At 42.5% G+C, this 12,259-nt stretch overlaps 1 protein-coding gene across 6 annotated transcripts in view; it reads left to right on the top strand.

Moving 5' to 3' along the window:
- The window catches only part of SCHIP1 (schwannomin interacting protein 1), a 149,159-nt gene that overhangs the window by 118,100 nt on the left and 18,800 nt on the right, over positions 1-12,259 (top strand). For all 6 annotated transcript variants that reach the window (XM_037046647.1, XM_037046648.1, XM_037046646.1 and 3 more), the window contains one exon: positions 3,888-4,006. In XM_037046647.1, the coding sequence (XP_036902542.1) occupies positions 3,888-4,006 (119 nt within the window). The remainder of the gene's footprint in view (positions 1-3,887; positions 4,007-12,259) is intronic.

Below are 12,259 nucleotides of genomic sequence, written 5' to 3'. Positions count from 1 at the left end.
ATAAGATATATAACTAGAAGAAATATACCAAAATGTTCGCAGTGACCTGTGTTTAAGTGGTGGGGTTGTGGGTGACGCTCATATGCTTTACACTTTTCTTGTTGTATTCAGTGGGACCCAGAGAGAGAGAAGGGGGAAGGCTGTGTGTATAAAGTCCTCTTTAAACTGTTAACGAGGTAGTTAGGTATGAAGAATTGTAATTAATGTATGGAATTGATTTTAAGGCCTTCTCCAATGCCTATAGCTATAGTATACCAAGTACATCAGGAAAGATGGGCATGGAATCAAGGGTGTGATCACACAGTCACACCTGGGATAGGAGTTTTCTTTATTTTTTTAAGATTTTATTCATTTATCTTTAGAGGGAAAGGGAAGGAGAGAAGGAGAGAAATATCAATGTGTGGTTGCCTCTCATGGGTTCCCTGCTAGGAACTGGCCTGCAACCCAGACATGCGCCCTGACTGGGAATCGAGCTGTGATCGTGTGGTTCGCAGGCCTGAGCTCAATCCACTGAGCCACATCAGCCAGGGCAGGAGTTTTCTTTAAATAAGACTTCTTCCCAACCCCAGGCCAAGGTAGGACACCAGCATGTTGTCAAACATGAGTCATTCACACTCCCATTGTTATCTACTGATTTTATATTTGGGTATCCAGTTCCATCCAACAGTTTTCCGACTAGAGGGCATTGACTAAGAATCTCTTCCATGTATTATACGGATTGAGAAATAGGCTCTCTGGCTACATTCAATCTGCATGGTGGATTTGGGGGATTTTGAAATGAACTTATTTTAAATAAAGACATGGAGTGATGTGGTTTTGTTTTGAAGTGATATGTGGCAGGACCATCCTTAGTGCCAGCCCTGCCTTGTGTGGGAGAGTGGGTTTCTTTACTTGAGGCTCCCAGCAGTGCAGTTCCGAGTGCTTACAAAATGAGAGGCACTCTTGCTTCCTCCACAGCCTCATGGTTACTTTCTCGGGGCTCAGTGCTATGCTAGCCCAGTAAACAGTATGAAACCAGAATCACATCTGTTACTGTAAAAGTAGTCTTCCACTTTGGGGCTACATTATACACTAAATTAGGGTTTCCAGACCCGATTTCAACACGGAAGAATCCCCCTGACACACATACCCGAACAAACAGTTCTGGGCACGAGCGAGGTGTCCAAGAACTCAACTCAGTTCTGACACTGTGTGCCCAGGGAGAGCCTCCAGTTCCACAGGTTAAGGGTTCGGTCCTACGAGACTCCTCATATACATATAGCAGGTGCTAGTCGCAAGCCCAGGATCTTACCTGTGCTGTTACCTGTTAATGTTACCTGTGCTTGGCAGCAGCCAGCTAGAGACTGGAGGTTCCAATGACCCCCTCCAACTCAGAATGCCAATTGCAAGGCCAGGTTGTTGACCAACTGGCTCTGAATCAAATGTTCCCACAACCCCCTCCTTGGGTCCAATGAATGAGCCAGATTGGCTCACAGGACTCAGAGAAACGTGCTACTTACCAGAACACTGGCTTCCTGGGAAAGGACATGACTCAGGAAGAGCCAGATGAAGAGACAGAGGGCATGGGCTGTGGAAGGGACACAGAGCTTCAGCGCCCTCTCCAGGTGTCCCACTGGGATCACCAACCCGGAAGCTCTCCACACCCCACCCCCAGAGCTGGGGGGTGAGACTGAAAGTTCCAACCCTGGGGTCACGCAGCTGGAGCTCCGGGCAACCAACCCCCATCCTCAGGTGCTTTCCAAAAAGTTACCTCCTTCACCTAACAGTAGCCAACCTGTGTCCTTCTCATCGCTTACAAAATTGTAAGAGTTTTAGGAGCTGTGAGCCAGGGACTGTGGACAAAAATCACATATATATGAGAAATAACACTTTGGTCATCTGCATGACCAAATATATATTTCTTATGAATGATAATATCACACGCAAATATCTTTTAGTGTGACATAGTTTCTGTACTTGGGTGTCCAACCTTTTGGTGTCTCTGGGCTGCACTGGAAGAAGAAGAGTTGTCTTGGGCCACATATTAAATACATTGTGACATGTAATCACAAAAAAACCTCATAATGTTTTAAGTAAATTTACGGTTTTGTGTTGGGCCACATTCATAGCCATCCTGGGTTGCCCATGGGCCACAGGTTGGACACCCCTGCTTAGTACATCCCCAAATCGGGAAATAGATGACTGGATACACAGACAGACAGGTAGATATACTTGCTAAGTGTGAAAGTTGAAAAATGCTTATAGTGTCCAAAGATTAAATAATGTTAAGAGAAAAGGAGAGTAGAGATGAGCTTTCCTTGAATTAGAAGGTCTCGAACCGATCGAAACTAAATATCCCGTCCTGGAGCCTAGGGCTGTGTATTTCACACATGACCTTAGCCAGAAGGCTGGGAAGCAATGGGAATGTGAATTTTAGTCTCCACTGGAAATTCCGACGCAGCTTGTTGAAGCTGGCAGTTGGGAGCCTGAGGCTTAGCGGTACTGCTGTGTCATATATTTAGTCTGTGCTGTCCACCTGTGGCTGTGGAGCTCTTCAGATGCAGCTAGTATGGCTGAGGAAGTGAAATTGTATTTTAATTAATTTTTCATTTGAATGCAAATAGCCACATGTGACTAGTAACCATTAGGTTAGAGCAGCTGTAACCTACAGTACACCACTCTTCAGTTGGGGGTGAAATGAAGCCCTTGGTCAGCGCACCCTTCCAACAGGTGCATTCTGTTGCTTGGCGCAGTGAGACGCAGACCTTTCGCTGTAACTTCTGGGCCCTGGTAGGAGCAGACGTGGCTCCAGAACCTCCTCCTGGGAGGATCCAGGAGCCATCCTGCCTTCCGGAGCCACGCCCAGTCATGCGAGCTGGGTTTTGTAACCTAACTTGCTCAGCACCGTCTTCAGCCCCCTGCTCAGAGCGTAAACGATGCTCCTCACAGCCTTCACCATCCCCACGCAACAGCAAACCAAAACCTCCTCACCCCAGGATTTCGAACACGTTTGTTTTCGTAGCTGATTTATTTTTAACTAAGGAAATCATTCATAATCTTCTCTCCTGTTGTTTCAAGGGTTTAAAAGTTCAGCATGGTGAGTTTTTATGGGAGTTTTATGGGAAGCCAAGTGTTGTAAACATACCCAAATTATCTCGGTAGTGTCATTTACCAGATCCTTTCCTGTGCACACCGACCTGACTTCCCTTCAAAATATGAAACAGATGGGTTCAGTTAGAATCCTCCAGCCATCCCAGGCAATATGGTGGGGCTTCTCATATTCTAAACCTGGTAAGGTCGTTACAACTCTCGAACAAAAACAATAGTCCCCACAAGACTGAGAACTTGGTGGCAGCAGAGGCTACGTCTGTCTGTCCAGGGCTCGGTTCCAGTGTCACTAGTGTGGCATCTGCCATCTCATCAAGGTTCAGTGCATGTGGCTTGGATGAATTCCTGTCCTTGCCATAGAGAAAGTGGGCTGAAGGGATGATAGGAGGAAGAAAAAGACAGCATTCAGGGAAACGCCACATTTGGGATAAAAGCAACTTGATTTAGGATAAAATGCTTGCCCTCCACAGCTTTCCTCTGTCATATCGAGCAGGTGAGAAGAAGGTTATAGCTCCAGGAAAGCCGGTTCTGCCCTGGTGAAGATTGTTTAGTACCCCAGGAGGTGGTTCCCAGACTGAGGATCGTAAAAGGACTCTGAAGGCTTGAAATCGCTTGCAGAGGTGGAACCAGGAGAGACTGGTTTACATCCAGCTTTTAATAGTTCCAGTGCCCTTTGCTGTGGCCCACGTAGTTATTTTTCGTCTCATGTTCCAGTACAAAGAAACCTAACAGTTAGACCGCCCGTGGTTGTGATGTTTTCTGCCCGCTTATCGGCATTTTTTATTTTCCTGAAATTTTAGGCACAGAAAAATGAGAGAGAGTCTATCCGACAGAAGTTGGCACTCGGCAGCTTCTTTGATGACGGCCCAGGAATTTATACCAGCTGCAGCAAAAGCGGGAAGCCAAGCCTTTCCTCTCGGTGAGTGTTCTTTTGAATTGATTTTCTGAAATATGTACCTAATGGATTTTGTCATCTGACTACACGTTTAATAAAAGATATCCTTTAAATCTTTTAGTATTTTTTTTTTCATAATACTACCACCTTTATTTGGATTCTGGGCAGACCTCACCCTGTTTGTTGGGTTGGGTTTTTTGGAGTTTTAGTTTTGGCGGTTTTTTGGCCCGTTTGCCCAGCTATGTGAGGTCAGGTTTTCTATACTTGATTTTTTTCTAGACACCGTTCTGATTTTGCACGGTGATGAGGGAATCAAGGCGCACTCCGAAACAAGCGGGCTGCCGCCTGGAGAAGCGTGGCAGACCACCAGATTTCCCATTAAGCGCCCCCAAAGCAGCCAGCATCACCCCTCTCGTATATCTGACTGCAGTGAAAACGGGCAACTGAGAAATACAGTTCCCACTCTGGTTCTTTACCATTTGTTACAGTACCAAGCTTAACCTGTCCTCCAGATGGCTTTTCTTTATCTTAATTTATTTCAAGATATCATTGCTCATTTATCTATATTTCAGTATATCATTGGCTTTTACACAGCTTCCAATTCCAATGAAAATATATTAAAATTATAATTTTACCCAGCAAATACGGCTGTTGATGCGAGGTTCTCAAACGTTATTACGCATGTGAAACACCTGGGGGTTTTGTCAGCCTGCTGATGCTGATGCTGAGTCATTGAGTTTAGGTGAGGCTCAAGATTCTGTATTTCTAACAAGCTTCCAGCTGAGGTCCGGGCTGCCAGTCCATGGGTCGCACTTGGCTTAGCGAGGCAATCTGAAAAATTAACTATTATGAATATAGGTATTCCGAGTGATTAGAGCACATAGAACTTTGTTGTTAATGACGACAGAGATAGCTGAAGAGCCATTAGCATTCTCTTGATGCCTCCCCAAATGTCCACTGCTGGTCAGAACGCCTGCACGTTCCTTCGGGCTCCGAGAGTAAATGCTCTGTGTATCAGTACTAGGTACATGCATATACCGTGTAGGCTGGGTGTGGGAAGACACAAGATAGCATTTATGAACTCACTCTACCATCCACCCTCGCGTCCACATGCAGCTTGGAATCAGGCACTTTAATATCTATTTATATCTATCTGGCTTTCTGTGAGTCCTGTATTTTACTTCAGTCTGATGCTTAGAGACTCATTGAAATCCGCAAAAACCAGAAAGCACACACACACGCTTGCATATATGCGTGTTTAGGGTCAGGACAGGAGCTGCCGTTGGGCCATGCAGAGTTGGGCGGCTCTTCCTCAGTTCCCTCGCTCTTCTCCTGCGGCGTTCCAGAGCTGGACGGTCAGGCCTTCCCCTCGCTGCAGCGGCACCTGCTTGCCCTCCCCGTGGGATGTGGCAGGAGGAGCTCTGGCCTGGGCCCCTGGAGACCCGAGGATGAGTTCTAGTGAGCTTCTGACTTTGAGGCTCGATCCGTTTACGTAGTTTTATCATGCCTCAGTTCCCTCATTTTCATAAAATGAGGGGGAAACCCTACCGGCTTAGAGGTTTCTGCCACTGCTCTCTAATATTCCCCAAAGCACCAAAAAGTTTTCTTCTAGAAATTCCATTTCTCTGCTCAGCAATATCATATCTGTGGGGTCCAAATGGGAGATTTTTGTTTTTCAAACCAAAGTTAGCTAGATAAATAGATATCGGTAGATACAGTATACTCACACATACATACATACATATGTCTGTGAAGGTGAAATAGAGTTAATAATAACTACAAGGTATGTAACAACATGAAATACTAGTAACAGTTTCTGTCCAGTCCCTCTCTATTTTTGTCCCACTCTCCAGAAACTTTGGACTCCTTGGCTGTTTCTTCTGGTATTTACCTACATATCTCTAAGTGAAATGTTTGTCTTCTTAGCATTTACTTTTCAGTGACCATCTTTTGACCACCTACTGTAGAAGTGGGCTTTAACTTTCTTTTACAGCGATCTCACAGACATATCTATGTACTTCAGACCCTGTTCTCTTCATAGTTATTTCACAATTCGGGGGCAAATAACTGTTCAGTGTTTCCCTTATTAAGGGCATATATTATTCATACTAACCAGGTCACAGAGTGATTGCTTGAGAAAATTTTGGGGCCTGACTTTAAAATTGCCCCATTTTCCCTCTTGCTGGTCTGTGACTTCAACTACTATATAATATTTTACTACGTGAATATAGTCGGTTTCTTCTGCCACTGTCCTGATGATGGACATTGAGTTTTTCCAAAGATTTTGCTCTGGTAAATATTACTGCTTATAAATGTGCTTCTGTATGTCTTTTGCTCTCGGTGTGCAAGTGTTTCTCTTTGACTCTACCTATGAGCAGACTTACTAGAGAAGTGCGTGAATGCTTACACTTAGAACATAGTGCCAGTCTGTTTTCTTTTTTTAAGATTTTTATTTTTTAAATAAGTTTTATTGATTATTCTATTACAGCTGTCCCATTTTTTCTCTCCTTTATTCCCCTCCACCTTGTACCCCCTTTCCCACCATCATCCCCCCACCTTAGTTCATGTCCATGAGTCATACATGTAAGTTCTTTGGCTTCTCCGTTTCCCATACTATTCTTAACCTGCCCTTGTCTATTTTGTACTGACCATTTATGCTTCTTATTCTGTGTACCTTTTTTCCCACTCTCCCCCTCCACCACCCTACCCCGCTGATAATCCTCCATGCAATCTCTATTTCTGTGAATCTATTTCTGTTCTATATGTTTGCTTAGTTCGTTTTTGGTTTTTTTAGGTTCAGTTGTTGATAGTTGTGAGTTTGTTGTCATTTTACTGTTCATAGTTTTTTATCTTGTTTTTCTTAGATAAGTCCCTTTAACATTTCATATTACAAGGGCTTGGTGATGATGAACTCCTTTAACTTGACCTTATCTGAGAAGCACTTTATCTGCCCTTCCATTCTAAATGAAAGCTTTGCTGGATAGAGTAATCTTGGATGTAGGTCCTTGTCTTTTGTGACTTAGAATAGTTCTTTCCAGCCCCTTCTTGCCTGTAAGGTCTCTTTTGAGAAATCAGCTGACAATCTGATGGGAACTCCTTCGGAGTTCCAAATATTTGGAGTTACCAAATAATAGGTAACTGTCTTCTTTTCTCTTGCTGCTGCTAGGATTCTCTCCTCATCTTTAATCTTCGGTAATGTAATTATGATGTGCCTTGGTGTGTGCTTCCTTGGGTCCAACTTCTTTGGGACCCTCTGAGCTTCCTGGACTTCTATTTCCTTTGCTAGATTGGGGAAGTTCTCCTTCATTTTGTTTTCAAATAAGTTTTCAATGTCTAGCTCTTCCTCGTCTCCTTCTGGCACCCCTATGATTCTGATATTGGAATGTTTGAAGTTATCCCAGAGGTTCCTAAGCCTCTCTTCATTTTTTAAAATTCTTCCTTCATCATTTCATTCTGGTTGAATGTTTATTTCTTCTTTCTCGTCCAAACCATTAATTTGAGTTCTGGTTTCCCTCTCTTCACTGATGGTTTCCTATACATTTTCCTTTATTTCACTTTTCATAGCCTTCTCTTTTTCCTCTATTTTGTGACCATACTCAACCAATTCTGTGAGCATCCTGATTACCAGATGCATCCTGAACTCTGCATCTGATAGGTAGGCTATCTCTTCGTCAAATAGTTGCGTTTTTTTCTGGAGCTTTGATCTGTTCTTTCATTTGGGCCATATTTTTTGTCTCAGCACACCTGTTACGTAGTGAGGGGCAGAGCCTTAGGTATTCGCCAGGGTGGGGCAACCCACTTTGCTGCGTTGTGATGCCTAATGTGGGGGAGGGGTCTAAGAGGTAACAGTGCTGCTTATTCCTCTCTCTGCCGGATTTCAGTCACCACCTCTGCTACCCGCAAGCAAATTGGGTCCTTTTGGTGCTAATGCCCAGGTAGGTGGTTTTGTGTACATTCTGGGACCCTGTGGGTCTCTCCAATGAACTCTCCTGTGAGGCTGGGAGTTTCTCCCACCGGAATGCCCACAGGTGTTTTCAGTGAGAGGTTTGAGGCTTTATTTCCTGCACTCAAACCCTGGGTTGTGCGGTATGTCTCACTCCCCAGTTGTTCCTCCTGGTTTATCCACATGTGGGTAAATGTGGGGCCACTGCTCTGCCGGCTGAAGCCTTGTGCAAGTCCTGTCTGCAGCCCCTACCGGTCTGGATGAATGTTTCTTCTTTAACTCTTTAATTGTTGAATCCATACAGTTCAATTTGCTGGCAATTTTTGTTTTTAAATTTGTTCTTGTCCTTCTTTTGGTTGTTCAGGGTAGCATAGAGTATCTACCTATGCCTCCATCTTGGCCAGAAGTGAGCTATTTTTAGAGAGAAGGGAAGGAAGGGAGAGAGAGGGAGAAAAACATCAGTGTGTGGTTGGCTCTTGTGTGCCCCCTACTGGGGAATCTGGCCCCCAACCCAGGCATGTGCCCTGACTGGGAATCAATCTGGTGATCCTTTGATTCTCAGGCCATCACTCTGTCCACTGAGCCATACCAGTGAGGGCTCATCTTTTTTCCAAAATGGTTACAACAAGTTTCATACTACGAGCAGTGTTTTCAGAGAGCCCATGGATCTATAACCTTTCTAACACTTAATATTGCCAATTTACTTTAAACTTTTATTAATTGAATTGTATAACATAGTATTACTTTGTGTTTATTAGCCATCCTTGGTTCCTCATCTGTGAAATGTCTATTTGGATCTTATGGATTCTCCTTTTTTTTAAAATTGATTTAAGAAAGTTGTGTGGTCATGATACTAATCCTTAATATGCTGTGTATAATGCAGGTACCTTTCCCAGATTGTAGCTTGTCTTTCCACGTCTTCAATGTGTCTTTTATGACCACAGAATCTTCTCCTACCCCATGGTCCACAGACATTAGCCTAGATATCCTATAAGAGCTGAAAGAGTCGGGGGTTTTTTTTAAGTCTGTAATAAATCAGAAGTTGGTTTCTTGATATGGTATGAGGAGAAATCTAATCATCTTTTTTTCCATATACATGACTTTTTTCATCATATTTATTAAATAATCCCTTTTTGGTTCACTGATTTGACCACTTCTATATATAGCAGACATTAACTGGAACACATTCTATTTCATTGACTAGCGTTTCTATTCCTGCATCAATACCAGACAGTCTTAATTACTAGAGGTTCAAAATAAGTCCTGATATTTGAACGAACAAGCCCCTCTTCTTACTCTTTTTCTTCGGAAACACACTGCCTGTTCTTTTTTATTTTATATTTACTCTTTTATGTATTTTTATTTTGTATAAATCTTAAATCATCTAATCAAGTTCAGCAAAATATTCTCTTAGGATTTTGAGTGGAATTTCATTGAATCTATAGATTAATTTAGGTGAGAATTAGATTTTCACTATATTAAAACCACCTAAAACTATCCTTTCTCTTGAGCTGTCAGTCATCACAGAGAACTCTCCAACCTCACGCAAAAGAGTTTCAAGCCAGATTACCAGTGTTTTAAGACTCTAGCAAGGGAAGGGTTGAAGGTTCAGCATGTGGAATTTCCCTTAATTCCCTTGGGCCAGTAAGGCCCTTTACTGCCGGTCTAGCTGTCCCTGACTGTGCCCCAGTCCAGAGCTCCTTCGATTCAGCGTCTGCAGATGATGGCCTTTCACGTGCTGCTGGCCAGAGGGTGGTAGCTGAACAGAGAAAATAGAGGTTCCAGATAGTGCTGTCGGGTGTTGTCAGATACCTCTCATCCATCACTTGCATTTTATCTTCCAAAATTTTCCAAACTCTCTTGTGTGCTTGTTGTCTTCCATTTTCTTTGTCTATGTAGGTTTATACCTTTTCTCTTTAACATTACTTTAGTAGTATTTCAGAAAACAGATTAGATATACAGCTGTGTTCAGGATGCCATATTGAAATAGAAGTCTCATGAAGGTTTTTTTTCTTCAATTACAATTTATATTCAGTATTATTCCGGATTACTTTCAGGTGTACAGCATAGTGGCTAGTCAATTGTGTCATTTACAGAGTGGTCCCCCCAGTATTTCAAGTACCTACTTGGCACCATACACAGTTACTATATTATTGACTATCTTTCTTTTGCTGTAATTTGCATCTCTGTGACTGTTCTCTAACTGCCAATTTGTACTTCTGCATCCCCTCACCTTTTTCACCCAGTGCCCCAACGTTCCTCCCTGCTGTCAACCGTAGGTCTGTTCGCCCTGTGAGTCTGTTTTTGTTTGTTTATTTTGTTCCTTACATGCCGCATATAAGTGAAATGATCAAAGAAATACCTTCTGAAGCAAAATCCTCGGCAGAAACCCCGTAAACCACAGCCATCCTCCTCTGGTTCAGGAGAACTAAAGGAAAGGGACTGGGGTGACGCTGCCCAGAAAATGCACCCCTGTCGTTTCCCATCCGTGCCCCTCTCCACCCCTCCCCTGCAGGCCTCCAGAGCCCACCTGAAACCCTGCTGGCAGAGCGAAAGTTGGAACTCACTGAGTCATCTACCCCCTTTGGAGACACAAAGATCTAAACACATGTATTTCACAGTAGCTCAGAACAAGCCACACTTGTTGACTCGACATAAGGAAGATTATTTATATCCTGTTCTCTCCGATGTTTTCATCTCCACATGCTGGGATGAGATCATCCTCTGTGAGAACATGATGACTTTTTGGATACTTAAGATGATGATTAATAATGACAATGTTTCTAAGAAATATCTCTTTATTGCCATAAATTTAGAGTCTGCAAAGACTGACAACTGTCATTCCCCTTCACCAGAGATAATGGAGGAGAAAAGCCCTAGGAAATGTTCAGTTGCGTTTGTACAACCCATATTCTCCATCCCTATTAGAATTAATTTTTCCTAATGTATTACAACCCCTGAAATTCTTCACAGAGCTAGGAATACCTCCCCTCTTACTTACAAAAGTATTTGAGGGATGTCCGATCTTTGAGGTCACCACAGTGTCCAAACATGTACCAGAGCACACGTGTTGAATTAGTTAAATAATCCAAACTAGGTAAATCTTACATGAACGCCCTCTCTGAAAGCTCAGTACTTGGTTTTAAATGAGGCTGAGGACTTGAAATGAATTGGCCAGCCAACGAATTCTGAAGTGCTGAGCTTACTGTTAAGGTGGGGACTGCCCACGTAAATGGCATCTTTGTTTGGTAAAATGATAGAGTTCTCTTTATGTGTTTTGAAGAATGTATGTGTGTGCCTGTAAAAATTCCATGCACGTTATGTGAGACACTACGAAACGGCATGGGGGTCTTCTGGGAAGACGTGTTTAAGCCACGCCTGTGAGTATAGGTCCCTCTTGGTCGTCCCCACTGAATGTTTCTGATTGGTGACATCTCCTGAAGCACTTTTGAAAAGAGTGACAAGCTGTTAAATGTAAGCTAGGTTTACAGTCATCCCATAAAGATGGTTCATGCCTAATATTGTAGCAAAAGAATCTTTTATGTTGCTTCATAACTCTACTAATTAACTTTGACTTATACTGAAGTGTGGCAACTATAGGAAGTGCCCATTTTTTTCTTCAAAATTTGCTAATCCACACATAATCAGCCTTTCAAATTTGAGACTGTATGATCTTTATCATTTTTTTCTAGTTAAAAACATTTCAGCAAGAAGCTTTTAAAAGCTTAAAAGAGAATGATAAAAATAAAATACCTATTTTTGAAATAAGGTTTCTAAGAAATATTAGGTCTAATTATGTTCTTGAAAAAATAAATATTTTTTAAAAAATAAATATTTTCCTTTTGTTATGAGAGTATCATAATTTTCTATAAAATCTTTTTATTGGCCAAACTGATCTTGAGTCAGCATTAGAGTTCGGATGCTGGGTTTACACAGCGTAGTGCCACAGAAGGAGCGGAACCTGGCCTGGCGGCTGCGAGAACACAGGACAGAGTGGCGTTTAGTGAGAGACACTAATCCAGGAAGCCTTTCATTTTTCAAACATCACACCCTGATCTGACCTTTTGGAGGAAACTCTCTCTGCCTTCTTCATTCTCCTTTTCTCCAAGTAACTGCAAAATTACTTCTCGGCTCCCTTCTTGCCTTACCCCAAGATAGATTTTTATTTACATATAATAAATATAAATAAGATCTAATACAGTCCTTTTCATCAAGTAGAGATGAGATGGTGTAACCTAGAATAGGCCATGCTCTCCTCTCTGAATACTGTGAATATAATGAAAACAGAAATCCCCCAGAGAGCTTTTGAGCAGCTGGTTTGAATAATGATTACT

Source organism: Sturnira hondurensis, unplaced genomic scaffold, assembly GCF_014824575.4.
Source record: "Sturnira hondurensis isolate 20B ecotype Veracruz unplaced genomic scaffold, ASM1482457v3 Scaffold0005279, whole genome shotgun sequence".
Taxonomy (NCBI): domain Eukaryota; kingdom Metazoa; phylum Chordata; class Mammalia; order Chiroptera; family Phyllostomidae; genus Sturnira; species Sturnira hondurensis.
The sequence above is the reverse complement of the archived record's forward strand: the minus strand, read 5'-3'. Positions and strand labels throughout refer to the sequence as shown.